The following is a 23871-nucleotide window of genomic DNA, read 5'->3' as shown; positions in this document are numbered from 1 at the left end:
GTCTGAGCCAGCAGGGAAGCCCTGACCTAGGCGAGGAGAACCCGAGCTCCAGGAGCCGCACACGGGGACACCTGGTGCCGGGGTGGCTCTCAGGAGCGGGTTGGACCCTCAGGCGCTTCCAGCGGAATTGAGAGCCCAAGGCCCCAGAGCCACGTGGCCAAACACGGAGGCACAAAGCCCGGCGGGCACTAGGACCCTGCGCGGCGCCGCGGCCGGCGGGGGGCGGCCGGCGGGGAGGGGGAATCCGCTCCTTCTGCCTCCCGGAGCCGGGTTGCGGCCACTTGTGCGATCCGGGTCGGTTCCGCAGCCGCCCGGCCCCTCTCCGCACCATGAGCCGCAGGTTCACCGTCACGTCGCTGCCCCCGGCGGGGCCCGCCGGGCCCTCTGATCCGGGGCCCCACGGGCCTTCAGCCGCAGACCGCCGCCGCCGCCTCTCGGGGGGAGACGCCAAAGGTAGAGGCCTCGGGGGGCGGGGCTTGTAGGGTGGGCGGGGCGAGTCAGGGGCGGGGCCACGGCGAGCGGGCCTTTGGTTGGGAGGGGAGGGACCGGGACCGGTGGGGAGAGGGTCAGTACCCTCGGAAGGCCGAAGAAGGGAGAGGAGCTGGGCGCTGGGGAACCGGAGAGGGCTGCAGGAGCAATGATGAGGGGAGGGGCCAGATTTGAGGTGGGCGGGGACACACGGAAGAGGGTGGAGCTAGAGGCGAGGGGGCGGGTCTTACGCTACGAAGGCTAGGGCCTCGGGAGCTGGGCCGGGGCGCAGTCAGGGGGAGGGGTCATCTCGGGTGGAGGGCGGAGCTAGAGGCGAGGGGCGTGTCTTATGATACCAAGGCTAGGACCTCGGGGGCTGGGCCATCTCGGGTAGGGGGCGGGGCAGTAGCGAGGGAGAAGGCGGGGCTAGAGGGAGGGAGAGGGCGGGCCGTGTGGGTCCAGAACCAATGGGAGGAGGTAAGACCATCCTAGTTTGCGGACAGAAAAGGGCGGGACCAAAGACGAAAGGGTTCGGGCCAGTAGTGTACCGAGTCGACGGAGGGAAGAAACATGGACCTGGGTCGCTAGGTCTCCAATCCTTAGTGCCTCAAGAGGCGTCGCGGACAGCGCCTTGGGGATCCCGGGAAGAAGACAGGAGAGAGAAGTTTGGGACCCCTGGCAGCTAAGATCCTGGGCGCAATCCGTGGGGACACTAGTCCTGTCCCTGCGGGGATTCACTTAGCTCCTTCTGCTCCAGCTCCCCAAGCGGTGGGTGGAGCCAGCTCTGGCGGGAGCAGGGGCATCTTCCTGGAGGACCCATCGCGGTGGTCTTATAATGGAAGTTACATGCAGGGTACAGACGAGAGAGGAGGAAAGGGATCCTTCTAGGCTTCGGTGAAGAATTAGCATCCTGGATGCACATGCACTCGTCTCCGCAGGGGCCCCTTTATGCCCCTCGGGTCTGGGAGGAAGGTGGAGAATTCGCTTGAAGTGGCCCCAACGTGGGGAGGAGGAGCCTCCTCGGGCCACCAGGGGTCGCTGCTGAGCCGCAGGTGAGCTCACCCTGACCCCAGCAAACTTAAGCACCAAAAACCCTTTTAGAGGTTTTATCTGGCGAACCTCTACATTGAATACATGACCAAACTGAGGCCTAAATTTCCTCAGGGCTCCAGTCCCGTGAACCAACCGCATACTGAACGTGGTCACTCGGATTATGGGGGGCTCTTTCCTTTCTTCATCTTTCCCATAATGTCCATCCCTTTTCTCATTTTCAGTGATGTTCTTACCATTCTTACAGATTTAAAAGTCAGAACTCTAGGAGCCATCAATGCCTCCTTTTCTCTTCCCACCAGATCTGAGTGGTCCTCATGTCTTGGTCACTTCCTTCAAAACTTATCCTGAATCTGGCCACATCTCTCCTTCTGACATCATCACCCTGCTCCAAACATCCATCATCTCTCATGTGACCATGACCCCAACCTCCTCACTAGTCTGCCTGCTTCCTGTTCATAAGCACCCCCATCATTTGTAAGATAAATGGCAAACCCTTTAGTTGGTCATTCAAAATCTCCCCTCATCTGCTTCTGGTATACCTGTCCCTGTTTTCCCCACCTCCATTAGCCAGGGAAACTCCTACTCACTCTGTAAGTTATAGCTCATTTAACCTTTTCTGAAACTCTTTCACTTTCTCTCACTTCCAGGCAGAGGCAGACATTCCTCTTCTGCCCACCCAGTGCACCATTATAGCACATGTCCCAGTGGATGGAAGTTATTTACTTGTGTGTCTCTTACGTCTCCAGGGCAGGGACCTCATCCTTTTACCTTCGTGATTTGACTGCCAAGTGCTCAGCTGGGCACTTAGTACGGCTTACTGCTCACTCGTCAGGTGAGGGGTGAGGAGCTGTAGGCTCCTAATTCCCCTACCTTTGCCTTCTCTCCTGCCATTCCCCATCCACTGGCCTGAAAATAAGATGGCTCTGTCTCTTATCTCAAGGTGACTGTTCAGTCTTCCTGTTCCTATTTCCAAGCTCCTGCATACTGAAGTAAAATACAGCTCCCAGTGTTGGGTGTGCAGGTGTGTGTGCAAATTGGATGTGAATCTGGAATGCCGTGGGCTTATGGCAGAGGCGGTGTGTGTGTATCTTTGTATGTCTTGAGGGAGAAGCATCCCACGTGAGCTCTGTTGACCCGTGGGACAGTCAGTGAGTCAGTGCTTATGTGTGTTACTGTATGCCAGTGTGCTGATTGGCATGTTGATGTGTGTATTTCTGTGTCTGTCTGTGGGGTGGGTACCTGTGTGCATGAGCTTGCACGTGCACATGCTTCCATCTTGAGAGTAATTTGGGGATTTTTTTTCCCCTAACTTTAAACTTGTTATTTTGTATTGAGGTATAGCCGATTAATAATGTTGTGGTAGTTTCAGGTGAACAGGGAAGGAACTCAGCCATGCATACACAAAACTCCCCCAAACCTCCCTCCCATCGAGGCTGGCACATAACATTGAGCAGAGTTAAGGTCCTTTAATTCTAAAATGGTTATCCATTTTAAACATAACCGTGTACATGACCTTCCCCAAATCCCTAACTATTCCTTCCCCTACTTTGTGGATTTTTAACCTCTTAGGCCCTGAGACAGCCTCCAGCATCTCTCCTTGGTAGGCCAGTGTGTGGGGAAGTAGATAAGAGCTCCCTAGGAGAACTTAAAATTTGGTGGTATCTTTCCCCTAGCTGTTCTTGAGCCAGTACTCTGGCCCCAGGGGAACGCTCTCCCCACCAGCTGTCCTCACCCAGGTCCTAGGGGAGAGATGGCAGTATGTGGAAGGTGGGGGAAGGTTGGGGGAGGTTTTGTAGCTCATTTACATACAAGCGTTGTCTTTCATTCTGGACCCAGGGAGTGGAGTTTGTTGTCCCTGGGGGTGCTTCCTGCTGCCAGAGGAGAGGAGGGGATATGACTTATGGGGGAGGAATGAAGCAATTCAGAAGCTGGTCCTTGAATCTACCACTAATCCTGGGCTGCAGCCCACATGCCTCAGTTGCCTCATCTATACCAGGGGAAGATTGATGATTACTTGGCTGGACCTGGGATCAATTGTTACAACTCTGAGCTACTCCTCCATCCTTTGTATTGCTCCTTGCTATGTCCGTTTCTCATGGAGGAAGACAGAGCCTTGGGAAGAGTGCTGGGCCTGGTTAAGACTAACAGGAGTTGAGATGTGTCCGCATGGAGTGAGGGAGCCAACTTGTGCCAGGGGGATGGAGCAAGACCACAGTGTAGCCCATTCACACTCTAGCCCAGGCTCTGTGGTGTGGCCTTGGGCACATTGCTTCCCCTCTCTGGGCCTCAATTTCCCCAGCTGTATATAAAGAAGTTGAACAGGAAGCTATCTGAGGGTCCTTCTAGCCATTAAAATGCTTAGATTCTTTGATGATCTAGAAAGATGATGTTCTCTACCTCCCCCATACCCAAACCTCATGTTTCAGTCTCTATCTGTAAATTGGGAAGAACAACACTGAATTATTGGTATAAATATCTGATCTGGAGATCTCCAGCCTATCCAAGGAGTTCTCCGGTCACTCACTCCTCAAGTCAGGACTCTGAACCTCACTGCCCACTACCTCAGCCCAAGGTGAGCCTTGGGAATCACCATGGCAACAAACTGGTTATGAACAGGGCTGTAGTTGCCATGGTGATGGGCTGCTCTCTCTCTCTCTCTCTCTCATCCCCCTCACCTCCCCTCCCCTCTTCTCAATGAACCAGAGTGATCTGCGGGCACCAGCTTCTCCAGGTGGGGTGGGGATGGGGGTGGGTACAGTGAGAAGGGGGTCCTGATTGAGAAAGAGGGAAGATGGACTGAATCTATAGAGGAATGGGGGGCTGTCGGGGTGCCATTGCCATGGTGACCGGGCTGCAGCCTGTTAATTAAGCCCCCGGTTACCACGGAGATGATGGTGGTTGACGTGTCTGCAGCGGGCCCTATGTGTGTGTGGGGGGGTGTGTGCTCTGCCCCAGACTCATCAATTCATGGCAAGAGCTTGGGTTCCAGAGGAGGGGCCCTCCCAGTGGGGGAGAGAAGGGTGAAGAACGGAGTTCAGGGCCTTAGCTCCATGAGGCCAGAGCTGGGGGTGGGTGGGTTAGGCCGTGGGGATAATGATATAGAGACAAGGGTGGATAGGGACTGAGCCAGAAAGAGGAACACTATGCCTACCTTCCATAGAAAGAGGACCCCGTCAAGTGGCTCCAGTTTCTTTCAAACAGCTCCTTGTCCTGATTCAGTGGCTGGGACCCTGGGCTGAAGTTCAGGGAGCCAGATTCTAGGCCTTAGGCTGCCACAGGTTCATCCCATGGAGCGAATTCATAGCTTTCCATTTCTATTTTCTTTCAATTTCTTCCAATTTCCCCAGATAGGAGGACTGGTTAAAAAATAATTTACAAAATTCCTTCCAGTGTCCAAATCCTGATATTAGGAGGCAGTTTCCCTGACTTTTTTTTTTCTCTCTCTCTCTTTCTGAGAAGCATAAGTGGAAGGGGAGATGAATTTTAGAGACTCAGAGTTGAGAAATAAGACCCGTGCCAGGCTCTGCACCTCGTGATGATTTAATGAGAGGATGCCCCTGGCCCTAGATCCTCTGAGGGCTCTTGGTGGGTATGGGGTGCTGAGCTTGCAGCCATGTTCCTGGGGCTCAGAGCTGATGGTCACCCTTACTGGCCAAGGCCAGGCTGCCAGTGGAGGAGGTGCCTGCGATGTGTTTTCTGAAAGCCTCACTGCAGAGGCTTGGCCTGAGGCCAGAATGGGGATCAGTCTTCTTGAGAGGTGGGGGCTGTGAACCAAAGGACTGGGGTCTCCCCTTGTGGCTGTCTCCTCTGTTGGTCTTGGCTCCTCTTGAAGAGCTCCATGGATTTGGTCTGAGATAAATGGAGAATTTTCAGGGTGGGAAGAAGGCCCAGGGATTATGCAGCCTCACTCTTTCATTCTATAGACGGAGATACTCAGGGCCTGAGAGGAACCCAGCTTTGCCCAAGGAAATGCAGAGTTTTGGGGCAGAGGACAGGACAGCACCACTATCCCCTGAATCCTGGATGCCTTGTCAGATAGGAGGTCTGGTGAGGGTGCCCAGGTGGGACACCCAGGGGAAGAGGACCATGCCTGCCTTCATCTTCTCCTTGGGATCTAGATTTTCTCTGTGGGTGGGCTCAGTCCCTCTCTGAGTGGCCAGGGCTCTGGACCACAAATGGGAAATACTCCCAGGGGAACATCCCAGACCCAGGATTGCTGAAAAACCTCAGCACTTATTTCTCAGCACTTCTCAAACACACTACACATGTTACTGTATGACTTGTCTCTACAGAGTAGTAGAAAAGCATATTGGTGGTGGTGGTGGTGGTTTGTGAAATGCAGTGCTTAAAAATTTCTTGAACACTAGCCTACCCACCTGCAATCCCTTTAACCCCTGTCACCAATTTAAACTCATTTCAATTTTTGTGTGTGGGTGGGTGGTTTTCTCTCTGGGAAAGCCAAGAAGGCCAATTCTCACACTTTGTCTGAATAGCTAGCTCTCCACCCTAAAGAGTCCTTCCAGTGTCCATAAAATCCAGTGAAGGGGTTATTTTACTGGAGGATGCCTCAGAGTCCCACTTCAGTTAGCTGCTGAAGACTCGGTGGTTGATCCAATCTGAAGTCAGCGACACATGGGTGACAACAGAATCTGAGCCGCAGGCCCTGTCCATGGTCCTGAAAAACTCATGTCCTAGAACTGGATCGCTAGAGGTGCAGATTTATTTTTTCTAGGACCCTTGAAGATCTTCTGGGCCCACCTCCAGTTGCAAGCTGAGAGGCCACTCTGGCCCTGCACCTATAAAGCCTGAGCACAAGAAAAGGGAGAGAGTTCATCTCCAACCCAGTCCCTGTTCCTTTGTTAGTAGCCAAGGATGAGAGGCACTGAGCAGTTTGGATATGATTGCATTTTTGCCTCTTCTTTTGGAGGCAGGACCCATTTCAAAAGAGGTTATGTTGAGGAAAAGAGTCCTAAACTGGAATAAAGGAAACTGGATTCTAGACCAAGTTCTGCCATTCACTGGTACTGTGTTCATAGGCAGTCATTTCCCCCCATCCCCATCAACAGTGAGCCTTAGCTTTTTCACCTGTAAAATGAAAGCTATGCATTAGCTAAGATGATTGAAGCCATCCTCTCCAGGCCTGGAACTCCCCTGAAACTTAGAGGGCTACTGCTGGGAGCTTGGGTGAGTCTCAAAATCATTTGCCCTAAATCTGCTCTCCTCATTGGATGTTTCCATCTTGCTGGGGCTCAAAGGGTCCGCACTGCTGATGCCACTTCCTGAGGTCTTTCCCCATAGGCTAAGTCTGGAGTCTTGGGTGCTGAGGGGGTCCCAGGACAATCAAGCTTCTAGGGGACTGGTGTCAGGGGAGGGGGAGGAACACAGAAAGCATGTCAGCTCTGGAATCCTCAGAAAGCAATCCTGGATTAGGGGATTAGACACTCCCGCCCCAGGAGAAAAATCTGGTCCCAAACCGACAGGCGGCCTCATTCTCCCCTCCCCCACTCCATTCCTGGCCAGCCTGCGACCGGCCTGCCCTCCCCAGAGGCTGCACCATCCCCAGTGGGGAATCAGCGCTCCAGAACCTCATTGCTGCCTTCTCTCCTCCTCACCACCTCTCCTTCCCAGGTTCCTTGCGTGGGGCTTGGGGTGGGGTCCCTTGTTTTGGGACTCCAGTAATTTGCCTTTGAGGTGAGACGCTGAGACCTCTATCGGTCTAAACAGAAAGAAAGGGTTCACTGCTACTCCTCAGACTCATGCCTCCCATTTTAAGCCAGGATGAACCAGACAGTTCAGCCCCTGACCCTGACCCCCCGGGGGCCAGCATGGTACTTGAGTTAAAGGCTCTGGCCTTCGCACATCCCTAGCTCCAGCCTCCTGAGCAGCGATTGTGGGCGAGGGCAGGATTCCACAGCGTTCTTCAGGGCCGGCCTCCCCAGCTTTGCAGACAAGCTCTCCAGGGACCCATATTCCACGGCGCGCTCCCCCTGCCGCCTCAGATCCCCGCATATTCCCTCTAGGGGTCAGCCCAGACCCCCGGCCAGGCAGCCGCTGCGGGGCCGCCTCCCCGCGGCCGCGACCTAGTTCCCTGCCGTTATTTTTAGGGCGCGGGATGGCACCTGCCCACGTGCCGGCCCCGCCTGCGCCGGAGAGTGGGGGGCGGGCAGAGCTGCGTCTGCTCCCGGGAGGCGAGGCCCCCGTCTCCCGCAGCACCCTCTCCATCCCACCGGTGCAAGCCCCCAGGTTCCGTGCGAGGGGGCCTCCGGGAGCGCACTGCCCGCCCCTCATCCCCTCTTCTTCCTCCCTCCCTCGCTCCCCCCCCAAAACCCAGCCAGTGGCTCACGCCTCCTGCATACGGGATGAGGTGAGCCGCGCCGCCGCTGAGAGGGGGCGCGCGCGGGTGTGAGCGTGTGTCCGTGTGCGAGTGTGTGTGCGCCGGGCGGGCGGGCACTGCAGCTTCTTCCTCCGTGGAGCGGAGAGCGAGAGAGCTAGAGCGAGCGAGAGAGCGGCGAAGGCAGGCAGAGGGGCGCGGGCGAGGCGGCGCAGCCATCCCCGGGCCCGGCGCCGCGCCGCCACCATGCTAAACAACCTGACGGACTGCGAGGACGGCGATGGGGGAGCCAACCCTGGTAAGCGATCGGGGGCGGCGAGGAGAGGAAGCAGCTCTGGGGTTAGAGACAGAGCCGGGGGCCGCCTCCTTCGGAGGCGAGGCTGGGATTGACCCGGGCGGTGGGCGCCCAAGTCGGCCTGGAGCCCAGCTCCATTGGAATGCGCCAGGCGCCGTGCGAGGTGCTGGAATGTGCCGCACCCGGGGCCAGGACGGGGGGCCGAGGGCTTGCCACTGCCCACGGCCCGGGGGCAGACGTGGGCTAGCTAAGCGGGGGAGTCGGTGGGAACGGGTTGGAAGAGCTAGAATGGGCTGACGTGGAGCTCGACGGGCGGGAGGAGGGCTCCTTTTCCCGAGAAGGGACCCTGGAGTCCTGGCGCAGAGCGCGGGTGTTGGGGGGGCGCAGTCTGCTGCAGTCCCTCGCTTTGAGACTTCCAGCTGAAAGGTGGGGGGAAGGTGCCTATGGGGGGGGGGTTGGAGGCATATGACAGCCCCCGTCCGGCTGCGGTGTCTCCTTAAGGGGTCACTTGATGCAGTCCGGGCCCCCTCCCCCAAAGCTGCCCGAGATCCAACCTCCGACTGAAGCGAACCTCCTCCGGGGATTTTCAGCTCTACTTTGCGGAATCTCCTTCTCCCTCTCGCGTTCCCATGGGTTCCTTTTCAGGACGGGAAGCAAGATCACCCTCTTTTCTTTCCCCTTTCCCTTTCCTCTGGGTACTCTGGGATAGCTGTGAGGTTTCCAGGGTGGGGCAGAGGGGAGTCTCTCTACTCAGCTCTGCTAGCTTCCCCAGTGAGGCCTCAGGAATGGGGTCCCAGCGGCCGAATCCCCGGCTCCGTGGCGCGGACACTGCGGACGCGCTGCGGTGGGTGCGGAGACTCGCTAGGACCAGAGGGGCTTGGAGCGAGTCCGTTGGCGGCTCCCGCTCTCCCCCGCCCTCCTCCGCGGTTTCCCTGCTCTGAGGTCTTCGAGGCCAGCCACCCCCTCGGGCTCCCAGGCCCCCCGCCGCCCCCCAGCGGTCTCAGCCATCCATCACGGCTGTCAGCCGCCCCCACCCCCCACCCTCCAGCGGCGCTGCGTCCCTTGCGCACTAGCGCGCCTCATGCTCTGGCTGTCTGCGCTCAGCGCCTTCAAACGCTCCCCTGGGCATTGCTTGACCCTCTGGTCCAAGACTCCTGCAGAGCTCCCCCCGGGGAAGGCCCAAGGGCCCTAAAGGCTCAAAGCGCAGGGTCTTTCAGGGACAGGCAGCCTGGACTTGAAGTCCTCCGGATCCTGGGTCCAAGTCAGAGCCAAGTGGCCGCTTGGAAGGCTGTGGACACCAGGGTCCCTCATCCTCTGACACCCCTTCTTCCTCCCTGAAGCTGAGTAGGGGCAGGAACTACTGACTGGCTAACTCATCCATCTCCCCAGTGACCCTGGGGTCAATCCGCAGGCGCCCTCCTCCATAGCAGGTTCAGGCTTCGGGAAGCGGGTGGTTTGGCAAAGTCTAGTCTGCAGCAGAGCCGGGCATCCCTTCGCTGCTCCTAGGGAACGGAGGTGGGGGCCGTCATCCCACATGGGAACCCCTTCAGATGTCTCCACTCTGAGGAGGGGGCTCTGCTCCCCCAGACACAGGGTTTGGTCCAGTCCCCCACGCCCTGCTTGCCCTACCCCTGACGACGGCGCCTTCCTGGGCCACGGGATTTCTGCAGGGTCTCAAGTGGCCTAGAAAAGAGTGTGCAGCAGGACTCCAACTAGGAACTCCCTTCAGTTCTACCCCCTCCCCACAAGTTTTCCAGACTCTGAGTGTAGCAGACTCGTCTGCAGACTTTCTCTCTGTCTCTCTCTCTCTGTCTCTCTCTCTCTCTCTCTCTCTGAGTGGCCAGGACCTGGGTCAGGCTTTTTGGCCCCAGAGAAAGAAGGCCTCCCAGTGGTGCCTGGAGACGGTGATGGGGGCTGGGGGGGCGGGGGCGGGGGTGGTCCAAGGACCTCTGGGGCTTTAGGGAAGACCATCAAACCGAAAAAATCCGGCATCTCTGAACTTAGGTTCTTGGAAATGTAGGAGACCTGGGTCCTGACCTCGGAGAGGTGGGAATGACCAGAGAAAGAAGGCTCCTCTGGACTAAAGAACACAAGGATATTGTCTCTGGCCCCCAGGTCTCCTTTCCTCTTGGGGTCTGACGCCGTCCCCTACTCCCCTTATCTGGCTTGGGGATTCCCCGAGGCCTTGCCCCAGGCCCCCAGGGGAGGCTCCTTAGCCCGCGTCGCTAGCCTGTTTCCTCCACGGGAGCTCTGGCGGCCGCAGCTTAATTGAAAGCCGATTCGGGCTGAGAGCTCCCAGGGGGCGGGGGCGAGGGCGGGGGCGGAGAGGGCTCAGCCTCCGTCTGGCCCGGCCTCTTGCGCGCGCGCCGCACGGCGATCTCCCAGCCTTCTGACTCCCGGCTAAGGGAATGGGGGCGAGATCCTCCCTCGCGGTCCTGCCCCTCTGAGGGCTCGTGAAGCTCAACCCTCCCCCTCAACCGGGGTTCCAGGGAGGGGTCGAAATCAGGCCTGGCAGACCAGGCTGGGGGTCTGGCGTCCCGTCCAGACGGCGGGTGGAAAAGCGCGACTCAGGACAAGCCTACGAGCTGCCCCCTCCTCTGCCCTCATCTCCTGGCTGGGCTCCGGCCCGGAGTCTGGCTCCGCGCTGCGCGCCGCGTTACATAAGCCGCTGCGGGCGCGTGGCCGGCTCTGCTCCGCGCTGCGCTCTCTGCCCGCGCGGTCGCCATGGAAACCGGCGCGGAGCTGCTTCGATGCCGGGTCTCCGGCCAGGACGCCCTCTTTCCCGCCCTGCACGCTCCCCGCGCCCCCACGAAGGAGGAGGGGAGGGGTGTGAAAGGAATGGGGTGCTCTCGTGCCTGACGGTCCTAACCCCGAAGAGCCGCGGGGAGGAGAACCCACAGGAGACGGGGCCCCTAAATCTTGCCGCTGGGGAAAGGGTGTGGGATAGGGCGCCCAGGGTGGGTGGGGTACCACGTATATTAGTAATAATCGTGATTGTAATAGTAACAGCAGTAAGTACACTTATGTGCCCAATACACACACGCCCAACAGGCATTATTTTACTTAATTCCCACCCCAGCCCTGAATCAAACACGATTATTATCCCTTTGCAAAGTAGGAAACCGAGGCATAGTTTAAGTGACTTGCCCAAGGGGTGGACACAGCCAACGAAGTTGGGACTGGAACCTAAATCTTCTTGACTCCAGCCTGTTTTCCTAACCATTAAGAAATTTCTTCTCATCTCATCCCCAACCCCCTAGTTCCCACTATAATGTGGTGAGAACACGAGGCCTCTTGTCAGCATCTTAAAAATGAAGAGGGACCCACCTCACTTTTACTTCTCCTGTTCTCTAGCCCCAAAGAGCTCTTCCGAGACCCTGAGGGTCAGGAAGGGAGCCCGGGGGAATTCCCCTCAACAGACTTTTTGCTGAGCACCTAGTATGTGCCAGGCTCCCACTGGCAGGACCCGTCTGCTAGTCCCAGGAACTCATGGACGTGAGGAGAAGAGTGAGCTGGTGGAAGTCCTATCTGGGGGTCAGGAGTTCTTGGCTTGATGAGTGAAGTGGAGGTGGTGGCAGGAGACAGCGGGTGGTGGGTTTACCTTGAGGAAGTGAGCATCACTTCCACAGTTTTGAGTCAGGATGAGACTGGATTTATAGCAGGTCATGCTTTGGGGATGGACCCTGGCTGAGAGACTAAGGGAGGTTTCCAGGAGGAGAGGATGGGAAGGATTTGGGCAGAATGGAGATGGAGAGAGAGAGAGGTCAGGAGATGAAGGGATAGGAAATTCAGAATATGTGGGCCTCCACTTCACTTCTGTCTTGGTCATTGGAGAGTTTCCCCAGAGTCCACAGAGATATCTACTACTGGGATTCAGCCCTGAAAACTGAGAAAGCGTGATGGCTGGAACCAAGGGAGTGTGCCTCTGTGTGTGTAGGGGGGGATTGCTTATGTCTCTTTGAAAGGACCCTCTCCTTAATGCCCTGGAGACCTCCTCCTTGCATGATCTCATCCAGGCACATGGTTTCACACAGTTGCTACACAACTTTTCATGGGTTACCCCTGATTCTCATGCCCAGTGTCTCTCCTGGGTCCCTGGCTGATCCAAGTGCTTCTGGACAAGTTCTCTTGAGTGTCCTACAGTGCCTCACCGTCAGTCAAATTCAGCCTCTTCCCCACCCCCAGTCTCCCTCTTTTCCTCCGTTTATTAAATAGCACCATCATCCACCCATTTACCTCTGCTAGAAATCCAGGCATTATCCTAGATCCCTCCTTCCCACATCCGCACACATCTGGCATAGAAATATGTGCCAATAATTCTGGAGTCTGCTCACTTTTCCACACTGCTCTGGTCTGGGATATCACCAGTCCTTGCCCAGATTTCTGAAAGTCCTTAGCTTCTGCATTTTTTCTTTCTCTGTTTTTTTGGCCACATGTGGCATTTGGGATCTTAGTTCCCCAACCAGGGATTGAACCCATCCCCCCTTGCAGTGGAAGCATGGTGTCTTAACCACTGGACCATCAAGAAAGTACCCCCCTAACTAACTTCTTTATTCTTCGTCAAAAGGCCAGAGTGATTGCTCTAAAACACAAATTTGTCCTTGGTACTTTTTTGCTTGAAACTCTTCAGTGACTTCCCATTGTCCTCTGGATGAAGTCCAAAGTCCTTAACGTGGTTGGCTAGTCATGTAAGGACCCAGCCCACACCTACCGTCCTAGCCTCATTTTCTTCTTATGCTTCTCCTCCATCCTCCAGCGCCCCTCCCCTCATTCCCTTTCCTTAGACTCCTCCAGATCAAACTTCTTTCAGGCCCTCTGACCCAGTCCAGCTCACTCTTACCTCTGGGCCATCGAACGCGCTGTTCTGCTGTTCTATCTGCCTGGAACACCCTCCCGGCTCCCTCCCAGTCTAGCTGTTACTCATCCTTCAGTTCTCAGCCAACACGTCACTTCCTCTGGGAAGCCTTCCGTGACCTCCCAGGCTGGGCTGAGTGCTTCTCCCATGTTCCCACAGTCCTTCGTTCATATTCTGCCACACAACTTACCACTCTGGGTTGGAAACGGCTGGCTATGGGTTTATCTCCCCTGCCTTTGTGTTCCCCGAGGGCAGCAATGGTCTTAGGCTGTGTTTTATTCCCCCACCCCCACCCCCACATCAGCATGCAGGAGACATCCAGTGAATACACAACGACTGCAGATGAACCAGGGACACAGGATATGCCAAAGGGGGTCACTTTTCCAAGAGGGGGAGTATCCTGGGGGCCTCCAGCTGAAGTGGTCTCTGCCTCCCCTCTAGGAAAGACCGTGCTTCCACCTCCCAAACACCAGGATGGGCCAGTTATGGTCTGGAGAGTCTAGGGTGCCCTGATGAAAGAAGTAGGACCACCCCACCCCCCAACCAGAGCAAGGAAGCACTTCCACATTCATTAAATACCCTGCACATGTCAGGGAGTGCGCTAGGTTTATTATACAGAACTAAAATTCTGCAGGGGAGGTAGCATTAGCTCATTTTTTCAATGTGTGGACCAAGGTTCAGCGAGTTAAAGTGGCCACCCAGCTGGGTGCCCGGGCAGACGGGTGGCAAACAATTGATGCCGAGTTTCTCACTCCTCTGCCTTCTCAGGGGATGGCAACCCCAAGGAGAGCAGCCCTTTCATCAACAGCACCGACACAGAGAAGGGGAAGGAGTACGATGGCAAGAACATGGCCCTGTTTGAGGTGGGCTGCTTGGGGTCCTGGGACTCCCCCCACGATTCATCTCTGCCTTCATCAGCCGTTCCCTCCCTCCTTCCCTGGGGCACTGTCCCCTCCTCTCCATTGCTCCCTCAGGTCCGCCTTCTTCCTTGCCCTTTCCCCCTGCTCCTCCACTTCTTATCCTAACTCCCTCTCTCCCTGCCCATCTCATCCTAGTCTCAATGGCTTGCCTCCTGGTCCCCATCTCTCTCTGCCTCCTACCACCTAGCTCACCCTCCTCTAGACCCTGGCGCCCCAGCACTGACAACTTCCCTCCACAGGAGGAGATGGACACTAGCCCCATGGTGTCCTCCCTGCTTAGTGGTCTGGCCAACTACACCAACCTGCCCCAGGGAAGCAGGGAGCACGAGGAGGCAGAAAACAATGAGGGTGGAAAAAAGAAGCCGGTGCAGGTGAGGGCCTTGGGGAAGAAGGGCTGGAGGGGAGAGAAGGCGGGGAGGAAAAAGGATTCAGGTGAAGGGATGGATGATGTAGACGGAAGGATAGGAGATGGAGGCAGAGGGAGGGGAAGGGATGGGAGATGAGGGGTAGAGATGGGGGGGGGGGGGATGAAAGTATGGGGAAGAGGAGAGGGCCTGGGGTGCTGGTAGGGATGGGGAGGGCTGCAGAAACTGACGCCAGCCTCCCTGGCAGGCCCCCCGCATGGGCACCTTCATGGGTGTGTACCTGCCGTGCCTGCAGAACATCTTTGGGGTGATCCTCTTCCTGCGGCTCACATGGGTGGTGGGCATCGCTGGCATCATAGAGGCCTTCTGCATGGTCTTCATCTGCTGCTCCTGTGTGAGTGACTCCCTCCCCTCGCCCATTCCCTGACAGCTGGGGCTTGAGCAGGGACCTGCGGGTGGGAGGGGAAGAGAAGAGGGGCGGCATGAGACCTGAGCTTTTTATAGGAAGCACTGCGTATAATCTTGGAGAGGAAATTAGGTCTGACTGGGCCTTCCAGCCTCTCCCAGGCTCATCCCTGATGGCCATCAACCAGGTGTCACCTGGACCTGTGTGTGGGTGCGGGTGCTGCAGACTCATTGATAAAAAGATAGGTGTTTGTTAATAAATCAGATCCACCTATAGCCCTGCCACAGTTAACATTTTGGTAGGTCTTGACTCACAAGAAAACGGGATGATGGGTCCCAAACAGGTCTGGCTGAATTCTTCCCATCCTCTCAAAAAACCCACATGTTCACTAACACCTACTTCCCGTGACATTTACGCTTCCTCACATGTGACCTGTGATTCCCCCCTCGACACGTATGGTAGCCAGTGCCAAAGCTGGTACACCTGCCTATTGAATAAACGAAGAAATGGAGGCTTAGAGAATTGAAGTGACGTGTCTCCTCCAGCCAGACAGCTGGTCAGAGGCCAAGCTGGGGTTTCCAGAGCTCTCTGATGTGAGAGCTCGAGTTCCTTCCCTGTGCTGGGTGAAGAAGAGGTTTTTCTGGACAAGAAGGACTTGGCAGGAGTAGGAGCTGGAACCGTACCAAGGAGAAGCTCAGCGGAAGAGGACTTGTGGGTTTGGCGGGTGTTTATGGGGTAGCCACCACCCTGATGGTGATCTCTGTTCTCACAGACGATGCTCACGGCCATTTCCATGAGTGCAATCGCAACCAATGGTGTTGTGCCTGGTACGTGACTGGGGCTGCTTGGAGGGGAAGGGGGCCTGGCCAGGTGGGAGGGAGACCTGGACGGTTGGGAGGAAGGAGGGGCAGTGCCCAGAGCTTTGGGCACCCTCAGGAACCCCGAAAGGCAATATTGCAGGTCTGAGGCTGGGCTGTGATGTTTGTGGAGTCGGTGGGGGCAGCCCTCTTAAGGGGAGGGGAAGGAGGCTGTTGATGGTGTTGAACGGGGCAATGAAAGATCTCTTCCCTTTGCCTGAGACCCTCTTTGCCATCATCCTATTTTCTGAGCCATGACCTCCTTAGAGGGGTAATTAGCAACATGGTAATTAGTGCTGTAAAAGCCACTCAGAGTGTTTGGCTGGGTCTCCCACTACAGCCTGTAAGGCTTGTGAGGCCCAGTGCAACCCCCTTCCCACCACTGTCTCTGATCCCCTCCTCACGCCTAAAGCAGCCCAGGGTCCCTCGAACCTCTTGCCAATACTGGATTCTTTCTGCAGCTGGCGGCTCCTACTACATGATTTCCAGGTCTCTGGGTCCAGAGTTTGGGGGCGCCGTGGGCCTCTGCTTCTACCTGGGCACTACTTTTGCTGGGGCCATGTACATCCTGGGCACCATCGAAATCCTGCTGGTAAGAAGGGCTGGGGAGGAGGTGTGGGTCCCGGGCTGTCAGTCAGTTAACAGATGCTCTTGTAGGCTGGGTCACTCAGTAAGGCCGGAGGGATATCAGATGTGGTTCTCTCTTTAAAGAGTTCACAGTCTAGTTGGGGAGACAGGATACACTAATTATGTAACATGAACAGCTGTCGTTCATCAGGCACCCACTGTGCTCTCAGTAGAGTTCCAAGTGCTTTACAGTCATTAGCTTGAGTCCTCACGAGGTTTAAGTATTATTATGCCCATTTTACAAATGAGAAGCTCAGAGAGGTGAACCGACTTGCTCAAGGTCACTCGGCGACCAGCTGTCAGAGGTGGGTTGGGAAGAGTGCAGTCATGGTAGAAATGATAACAGTCATTTCCCTCAGTGATTGCCTACTATGTGCCAGGGTGCGGTGTGCTGGGCACTCTATGGATGTTAATGGTAGAGGGCAGATGGCTGGCAGGTTGCAGAGAAGAAGGAGCTGAGAAAGAGATCTGTCAGAAGCAGTGACTGATGAGCAGTCGGGGCCCTGGGCAGTGTCTGAAGTGGGCAGCTGCTGACCTGGGTCTCAGTTCTTCCTGCCCCTGCAGGAGGAAGTGGGAGCTGAAGGTTCCTTGGTATACAGAGAGCCGGGCTGACATTTCCCAAACACTTATTCTACCTAGGTCCCGTGGCTGGCCATGTATCATTTTTATTCTCACGACTCTTGCATGAGTTAGATATCTTCATTTTACAGATGAGGAAGGCAAGGCTCAGAGAGTTAAAGGGACATGTGGAAGGGATATGAAACTGTGTCTTTCTGACTCTGAAGCCTGTGCATGTCCCCCCAACTGCACTGCTTTAGAGAACTAGAACTAACAGATGTTTCAGCTTCTGGCCTGGGGACAGATTGGAGAAGTCCAGGGTCAGGAAGGATAGATGGGGAGTAAATGACCCAAGAAGCCAAATTTTGAGAGAATAATAATTGACCTCTATGGCTTTTACAAAATTAAAAAAGTATTATAAAAGCAATTCTACCTATTGAATTGGAAGATTAAAAAAATAAATTGGAAAAAATCAAAGAATGTAAAAAGGGAAATAACAATCTCCTGAAGAAAGTCATCATTAACATTTTGGTGTATCCTTCTAGTTTTTGTTTTTCTTTATGATATTGCATTTTGTCTTTATAAAACTCTATAGATTTCTCTAATAGTTCAAAACTCTCTTTGCAAATATCACTTACAACTGAAAATAACTTTTGTAACAATATAAATATATTAATATTTCATATAGAAATTATGGAAAATACAGATGTGCAAAAAGAATAAAGATTATTCACATTTTTACCATTCAGGGGAAACGACTGTTAACATTTTGATGTATCTACACACAGACAGACATATATACACACATATGTGTGTATATATTCACATGTAAGTACACATATATATATTTACAAAAATGAGATAAGACACATTCTCTTTAAAAATAGATTGTTTTTACCCAGTCTAACAGGGATAGCTTTTTTAAGTTGGTTCATATAAATCTTTGTTGTTCTTTTTAGTAGCTACGTAATCTATTTGGAAATACCGTGATTAATTTACCTAATCCTCTAGGGATGAATGTCTAATTTGTATCTGCCTTTCTAATTAAATAATAAAGACAATAAATAATCATTAATACTTATACTTGATAACAAAAATGATAGAAATTAATAATTGCTCCTAACATTTTTGCAGTATCATTTTTTAATGACTGAATAATAACTAGTCTTTGTAGGACAGACCCTCTCATTGGATGTCCTTCCCAGTCTCGGATTACCGTAAATATGCTGTGAAGAGTTACCTTTTTCTCCAAAGCCCTGCCTGCACCTCAGGTTATTTCCTTGGGGTGGTTCTTCGTTGGTCCCCACTGGGTTACCTGCTTGACTGCCTCACCCCTTTCCCACAGGCTTATCTCTTCCCAGCCATGGCCATTTTTAAGGCAGAAGATGCCAGCGGGGAGGCGGCAGCCATGCTGAACAATATGCGTGTGTATGGCACCTGTGTGCTCACCTGCATGGCCACTGTGGTGTTTGTGGGCGTCAAGTACGTCAACAAGTTTGCCCTTGTGTTCCTGGGTTGTGTCATCCTCTCCATCCTGGCCATCTATGCTGGGGTCATCAAGTCTGCCTTCGACCCACCCAACTTCCCGTAAGTGCTGCTGCCCTGCGCCTCGGGCACCCTCCCCCTCCTCCCTGGCTGGTTTCAGGGTCTTCACACTAGTCTCTGCAACCCCCCACCTGCCCCTATCTCTCAGAATTGGAGTGGTTGTGGATTCAGAGTAAACTCTCTTGGGAGCGAAAACCTCTCCTGGTTTCAGGTAAATCTCTTTAGGGTCGGGTAAGTTTTTTTGGAGGTGGGCACAGTGTCCCTTGTGAGGGTCAACTGCTTGCTGGTGAACTGGGCTTCCCAGCTAGCTCAGAGGTAAAGAATTCACCAGCCAAGCAGAAGACATGGGTTCAACCCCTAGGTTGGGAAGATCTCCTGGAGTATGAAATGGCAACCCACTCCAGTATTCTTGCCTGGGAAATCCCATGGACTGAGTAACCTGGTAGGCTACAGTCCATGGGGTCACAGAGTTGGACATGACTGAGCACGCTCACTCAGGTGGAGTTAGGAAGAGTCAAGTGGAAAGATTTCTGAAGGGATGACCAGTCTGTGTGAGGGAAAGTTTTCTTGGGTGGGGAACAACCTTCTGGAATGAGACAACCTCTTAGTGTTAAACACCTTCTCTATCGTAGGACAGGACACAGAAGAGAGGGTCTAGGGGTTCAGGTCCCTCTTGGTTCAGCCTCTCTCCCTAGGACACATTCCCCTACATACGTAACAGGGCTCAGAAGGATGGCATATTGGGACTGCTGTCCATGGTGCTGAAACAGCATCGCAGGAAAGCAGTAGTTCTCTGCCCTGGCTCATACTAGAGTCACTTGGGAGGGAGGAGATTCCCCAGAGGGCCAGTGGTTAGGAGCTTTGAAAAAACGCTGATCCTGGGCTCCATCCCAATTAAATCAAAATCTCTGGATATGGGGCCCTGGCATCTGTGTTTCTTCGTGCTCCCCTGGTGGTTCTACCATGAAACCAGGGCAAGGTTACGTCCCTTCCCACCTTCCTCCCTTGTTTCTCTCCCTAGGATCTGCCTCCTGGGGAACCGCACACTGTCGCGCCATGGCTTTGATGTCTGTGCCAAGCTGGCGTGGGAAGGAAATGAGACAGTGACCACACGGCTCTGGGGCCTGTTCTGCTCCTCCCGATTCCTCAATGCCACCTGTGATGAGTACTTCATGCGAAACAATGTTACGGAGATCCAGGGCATTCCTGGCGCTGCCAGTGGCCTCATCAAAGGTCTGAAGGAGGGAAGAGGTCTGGTGTCCAGGGAACACTGCAGGGATTGTGGACTAATCAGTTAGGATTAAGGGACTCTCTTTGGGATTCAGTTAAATTCGATCCATTTTAATTGAGCACCTACTCTGGGCCACGTTCTATCCTTGGGATCACAGAGGGGTAGAGATGAAATGGAACCTTTGCATGTCTTTCTATCTAGTGGGAAAGAAAGCCATCAGTTTGGCAAGTATTCACTAAGCACTGCTAAATGCCTGGCACTGTGCTGAGCACCAGGAACATAGCATAAATAAGTCACAGTTCTTGGCCTCAAGGAGTCTAATAGCAGAGACAGATGTAATAGCAAATAAATTATGACATGTGTAGACGTGCCTTCAATGAACAGTGTTCTCTCAAGGGAGGGAGTGGTCATGTGTATAAGGTGGTAAGACTAGGCTTCCTGGCTTCATCTGAGAAGGGTTTTGAAGAGCAAATAAGAGACTTTCAGCTATACAAGGGGAATAAGGGAATCACAGGCAGAAGAACAGCTTGCCTAAAAGCATGCAGACACAGAAGAGCATATTGTGCCCTTTCAACCACGAGTAATTTGGTATGACTAGGGCATAAAGTGCAAGGGAAGGAGGGGCAAGAAATGATGGAGAGACTGACATGAGCCAGACTGTGGTCAGCCCTGGAAGCCATGCTGAAGAGTTTGGACAGTGCTCTGAGGGTGATGAGGAGCCGCCAAAGTGTTCTGAGTAAGAGGCGGACATGGTCAGTTTGTTGTTTCTGAAGGTTCACTCCGGCTGCTAATGTGGATGGGCTCATAGCAGGGAGGGGACTGAGTCAGGGAGTTTAGGGGGCGGCTGATGCTGAGTCCTGGTGAGATATGATGGTTTTCTTACTGAGAGTGGTGGATGCCAGCAAACTTGTTCTCCATCAGGCCTGTTTTGCGCTGCCCCCGCCCCCCTCCCAGGAGACAGGTGGCAACATCTAGAGACATTTTTGGTTGTCAAAACTGAAGGATTATTACTGGTTTCTGGTGTGTAGAGGCTGGGATGTGGCTAAATACCCTACAATGTGAGGGGACAGCTCCCCCTCCCCCACATACATACAAAGAATTGCCTGTTCTTATCATAGTTATAACTACAAGTTAATAGCGCCAGAGTGGAGAAACACTAGAAAGATGAGAAGGGGTGTATTTGAGAAATATTTAGGAGGAATAATGGATAGGAGTTGGAGATGGTTTTGAAACAGAGACGGGGAAAGGGAATGGTTGTGAGCAATGTCAAGCTGATCTGTATTGATGGTGGTGCCTTTTACCAAGATAAGGGGTAAAGGAAAGGAGCCGTTTGCCGTGAGTGGGTGGCGAGACCAGTTTGGGACATATTGAATCAGTCTGAGATAGGTCTTTGTTGTATATGTCCTTCAGTAGATTGGACCATTTTAGGGCAAGGACTCAATCTGATTCATGTGCAAAGTCCCTGGTCCAAAGCAGGAGCTTAGGAAATGTTGGTGGAAATAAGAGCTGGTTGATTTTGACCCTTCTTTTTGTCCACCCTGCCTCCTGGCCCCAGAGCTCTGGCACCCTGATATCTGAGAGTCATGTTTCCCCCACAGAGAATTTATGGAGCTCCTACCTGACCAAGGGGGTGATTGTGGAAAGGCGTGGGATGCCCTCGGCGGGCCTGGCAGATGGTACCCCCATCGACATGGACCATCCCTATGTCTTCAGCGATATGACCTCCTACTTCACCCTGCTGGTTGGCATCTACTTCCCCTCAGTCACAGGTAAAGGGGAGCTCAGAGAGGGAAGACTCTGCCTGGGAGTGGATGGGTAGGGAGAAAGTCAATCATGATGTGGGGAATTTCTTAGTCCAATAGCCCCATTACATAAGCAGGATCCAGTTCACCTCCCACTGGACAGGTGAGGGAATTAAATCCCGGAGTAGCCAAGTAACACGCCCAAGCTCTCACACGAGTCAGTGGGCCAGGACTAGACTCCTGGGTTCATGACTCTGAGGCTGGTGTCCTATCTCCGTCTGCTCTCCCATGGCTCCTGTCCTAACTGCTCCTCTGTTCACAGGGATCATGGCTGGTTCTAACCGCTCTGGGGACCTGCGGGATGCCCAGAAGTCGATTCCCACTGGCACTATCCTGGCCATTGCCACCACCTCCGCTGTCTGTATCCTGCATGGCTGGCGGGGACCACTGTGGGTGGGGAGGGCTAGACGGAGGGTCTCTGAAGCTGCTGCCTCATCTGGCTGGCTCAGGAGGGGTTGGGAGGATGGGAAATGTCGCCCTGGGGATTTTCCTTCATCCTCTGCTGCAGACATCAGCTCCGTTGTCCTGTTTGGGGCCTGCATCGAGGGGGTCGTCCTTCGGGACAAGTAAGTAAGGGGCTCAGGGAGGAGCCTGTTCTGGGGAGGGTGGGGTGGGCATCAGGCACACCTCTGTGTGCACACTCCAGGGCCAGGACTCCCTCCACCTACTGAGGCAGAATCTTCTGTTTTAAGACAGTGCCGAATGGCCAGTTTGTGGTTTCTGAAGGTTCACTCCAGCTGCTAGTGTGGATGGGTTCATAGCAGGGAGGGAACTGATTCAGGGGGTCTAGGAGGAGGCCAAATGGCCCTGTCTTAAAAATCAGAAAATGCTTAGAAAATGCTCTTCTTGATTCTCACACCACATCACGTCACCACGTGATGAGGCCAGAATCCCCATTTTTCAGATGGAGACACAGTTTAAGATATCTGCCCAGAATGACACAGTCTTATACAATTGACCATGTACTAGAATCATTATTAGTGGGGAGGGGCAAGATAAGGGTAGGGTGTTAAAAGGTACAAACTACTCTGTAAAAGAAATAAGCTGCAAGGATATATCATTCAGCACAGGGGATACAGCCAATGTTTTATAATAACTATAAATGAAGTATGACTTTTAAAAATTGTGGATCACTATGCTGTTAACCTGAAACTTATATAATCTTATGTACATCAACTATACCTCAATTTAAAAAAATAGTTGAGTTGCCACTAAGTTCCAGGCACTGTGCTGAGCATTTTACATATGTTAACTCCTTACTCCTCCCACCAATCGTATGAGATAGGCTTATAATGATCTTCACTTTACAGCTGAAGAAACTGAGGCACAGAGAGGTTGAATGTCTTGCCCAAGGCCACACAGCCCACGTCATCAGGGGCTTTGTCTGTCTCTTCATCCCTACACAGCCAAGCCCCATGGTGGATGTACGACTGGCCCCGCAGTTGGCATGGGAACCCTTTGGAAATCCAGTTGGCATTGCTTACCCAGCATCTCGTATCTTCTACTGCTTCCTTCCAGGTTTGGTGAAGCTGTGAACGGCAATCTGGTGGTGGGCACCCTGGCCTGGCCGTCCCCCTGGGTTATCGTCATCGGATCCTTCTTCTCTACCTGCGGGGCTGGGCTGCAGAGCCTCACGGGGGCCCCTCGCCTGCTGCAGGCCATCTCCCGCGATGGCATAGTGCCCTTCCTCCAGGTCAGTGGTGGGTGAGGCGTGGGCCGATAGTCGACCCCCTATACCAGCCAGCCAGGCCCCTGCCCAGCGAGGCCACCTGGTGAGGAGAGGCTACAGCAAGCCTCGAACTGCCTTCTGGTCTCTGCCTCTCTGTGATGCCACTATGAAAAATGGGTGTTCTTTAGTTGGGACTTGGCCCATGCTCAGGGTCATCTCTTTGGGCAGGGTTGTCTGCTCTTAGGGAGAAAAATAAATGGTCCTCCTTGGGCCTTGTGACTGGGCAGGGACTCAGGGAGACAGCCAAAGGGCCGTGAGAGGAGGTGCTCTCTGTGGTGCTTTAAAAAAATATATATACGATGAACTCCGTCACGGCTGCTTGCTGGCCGCCTGGAGCGCCTCTTCCATCTGTCCCCTCCTGCTCCCCTTCAGGGATCATCTGAACTTCCCTGCACTCGGGTATCAATGTCAGGGTGGGCAAGATACAGCAAAAGCCTGGTATCCCCTTGGGTACCTTTAAAGGATGAGAAACGTAGTATCCCTCTCTCTCTGCCTCTCCTGTACTGGTCCCCAGGACAGGAGGAGGGAGACAAGAAGTCCTTAGAGTCTCAGGCCCCTGTGCCGGTTGCTGTGTCCTCAGGTTTTTGGCCATGGCAAAGCCAACGGAGAGCCAACGTGGGCCCTGCTCCTCACTGCCTGCATCTGCGAGATTGGCATCCTCATCGCATCCCTGGACGAGGTCGCCCCCATCCTCTCTATGTGCGTGCTGGCCTCCTGCCCTCCCCATCAGCTCTGGGGGTCTCTCTACCTGGATGCTCCAGCTGTGACCCTGGACGGCCCACCTGAACCACTTTAACAAGCCCACTGTCGTAGAAACCTGTCCTCTGTT

At 54.0% G+C, this 23871-nt stretch overlaps 1 protein-coding gene across 3 annotated transcripts in view; it reads left to right on the top strand.

The window, feature by feature from the left end:
- Positions 1–251: 251 nt before the first annotated feature.
- The window catches only part of SLC12A5 (solute carrier family 12 member 5), a 36675-nt gene continuing 13055 nt past the window's right edge, over positions 252–23871 (top strand). For 2 of the 3 annotated variants that reach the window (XM_086330839.1, XM_086330838.1), the window contains exons 1-13: positions 252–453; positions 13771–13865; positions 14162–14293; positions 14535–14681; positions 15466–15520; positions 16012–16142; positions 18081–18322; positions 19302–19513; positions 21110–21280; positions 21576–21674; positions 21822–21879; positions 22832–23006; positions 23623–23741. In XM_086330839.1, coding sequence (XP_086186965.1) covers positions 330–453; positions 13771–13865; positions 14162–14293; positions 14535–14681; positions 15466–15520; positions 16012–16142; positions 18081–18322; positions 19302–19513; positions 21110–21280; positions 21576–21674; positions 21822–21879; positions 22832–23006; positions 23623–23741 — 1760 coding nt within the window. In that variant the 5' untranslated portion in view covers positions 252–329. Of the gene's footprint in view, positions 454–7959; positions 8151–13770; positions 13866–14161; positions 14294–14534; positions 14682–15465; positions 15521–16011; positions 16143–18080; positions 18323–19301; positions 19514–21109; positions 21281–21575; positions 21675–21821; positions 21880–22831; positions 23007–23622; positions 23742–23871 lie in introns of those variants that run through there. The other variant, XM_086330840.1, reaches the window with a different exon arrangement.

Source organism: Bos grunniens, chromosome 13 (genome assembly GCF_055505025.1).
Source record: "Bos grunniens cultivar Pamir isolate PY7600 chromosome 13, Bosgru_T2T1.0, whole genome shotgun sequence".
NCBI classification, from domain to species: domain Eukaryota; kingdom Metazoa; phylum Chordata; class Mammalia; order Artiodactyla; family Bovidae; genus Bos; species Bos grunniens.
Note: the sequence above shows the minus strand (reverse complement) of the source record. Positions and strands in the feature narration are given on the sequence as shown.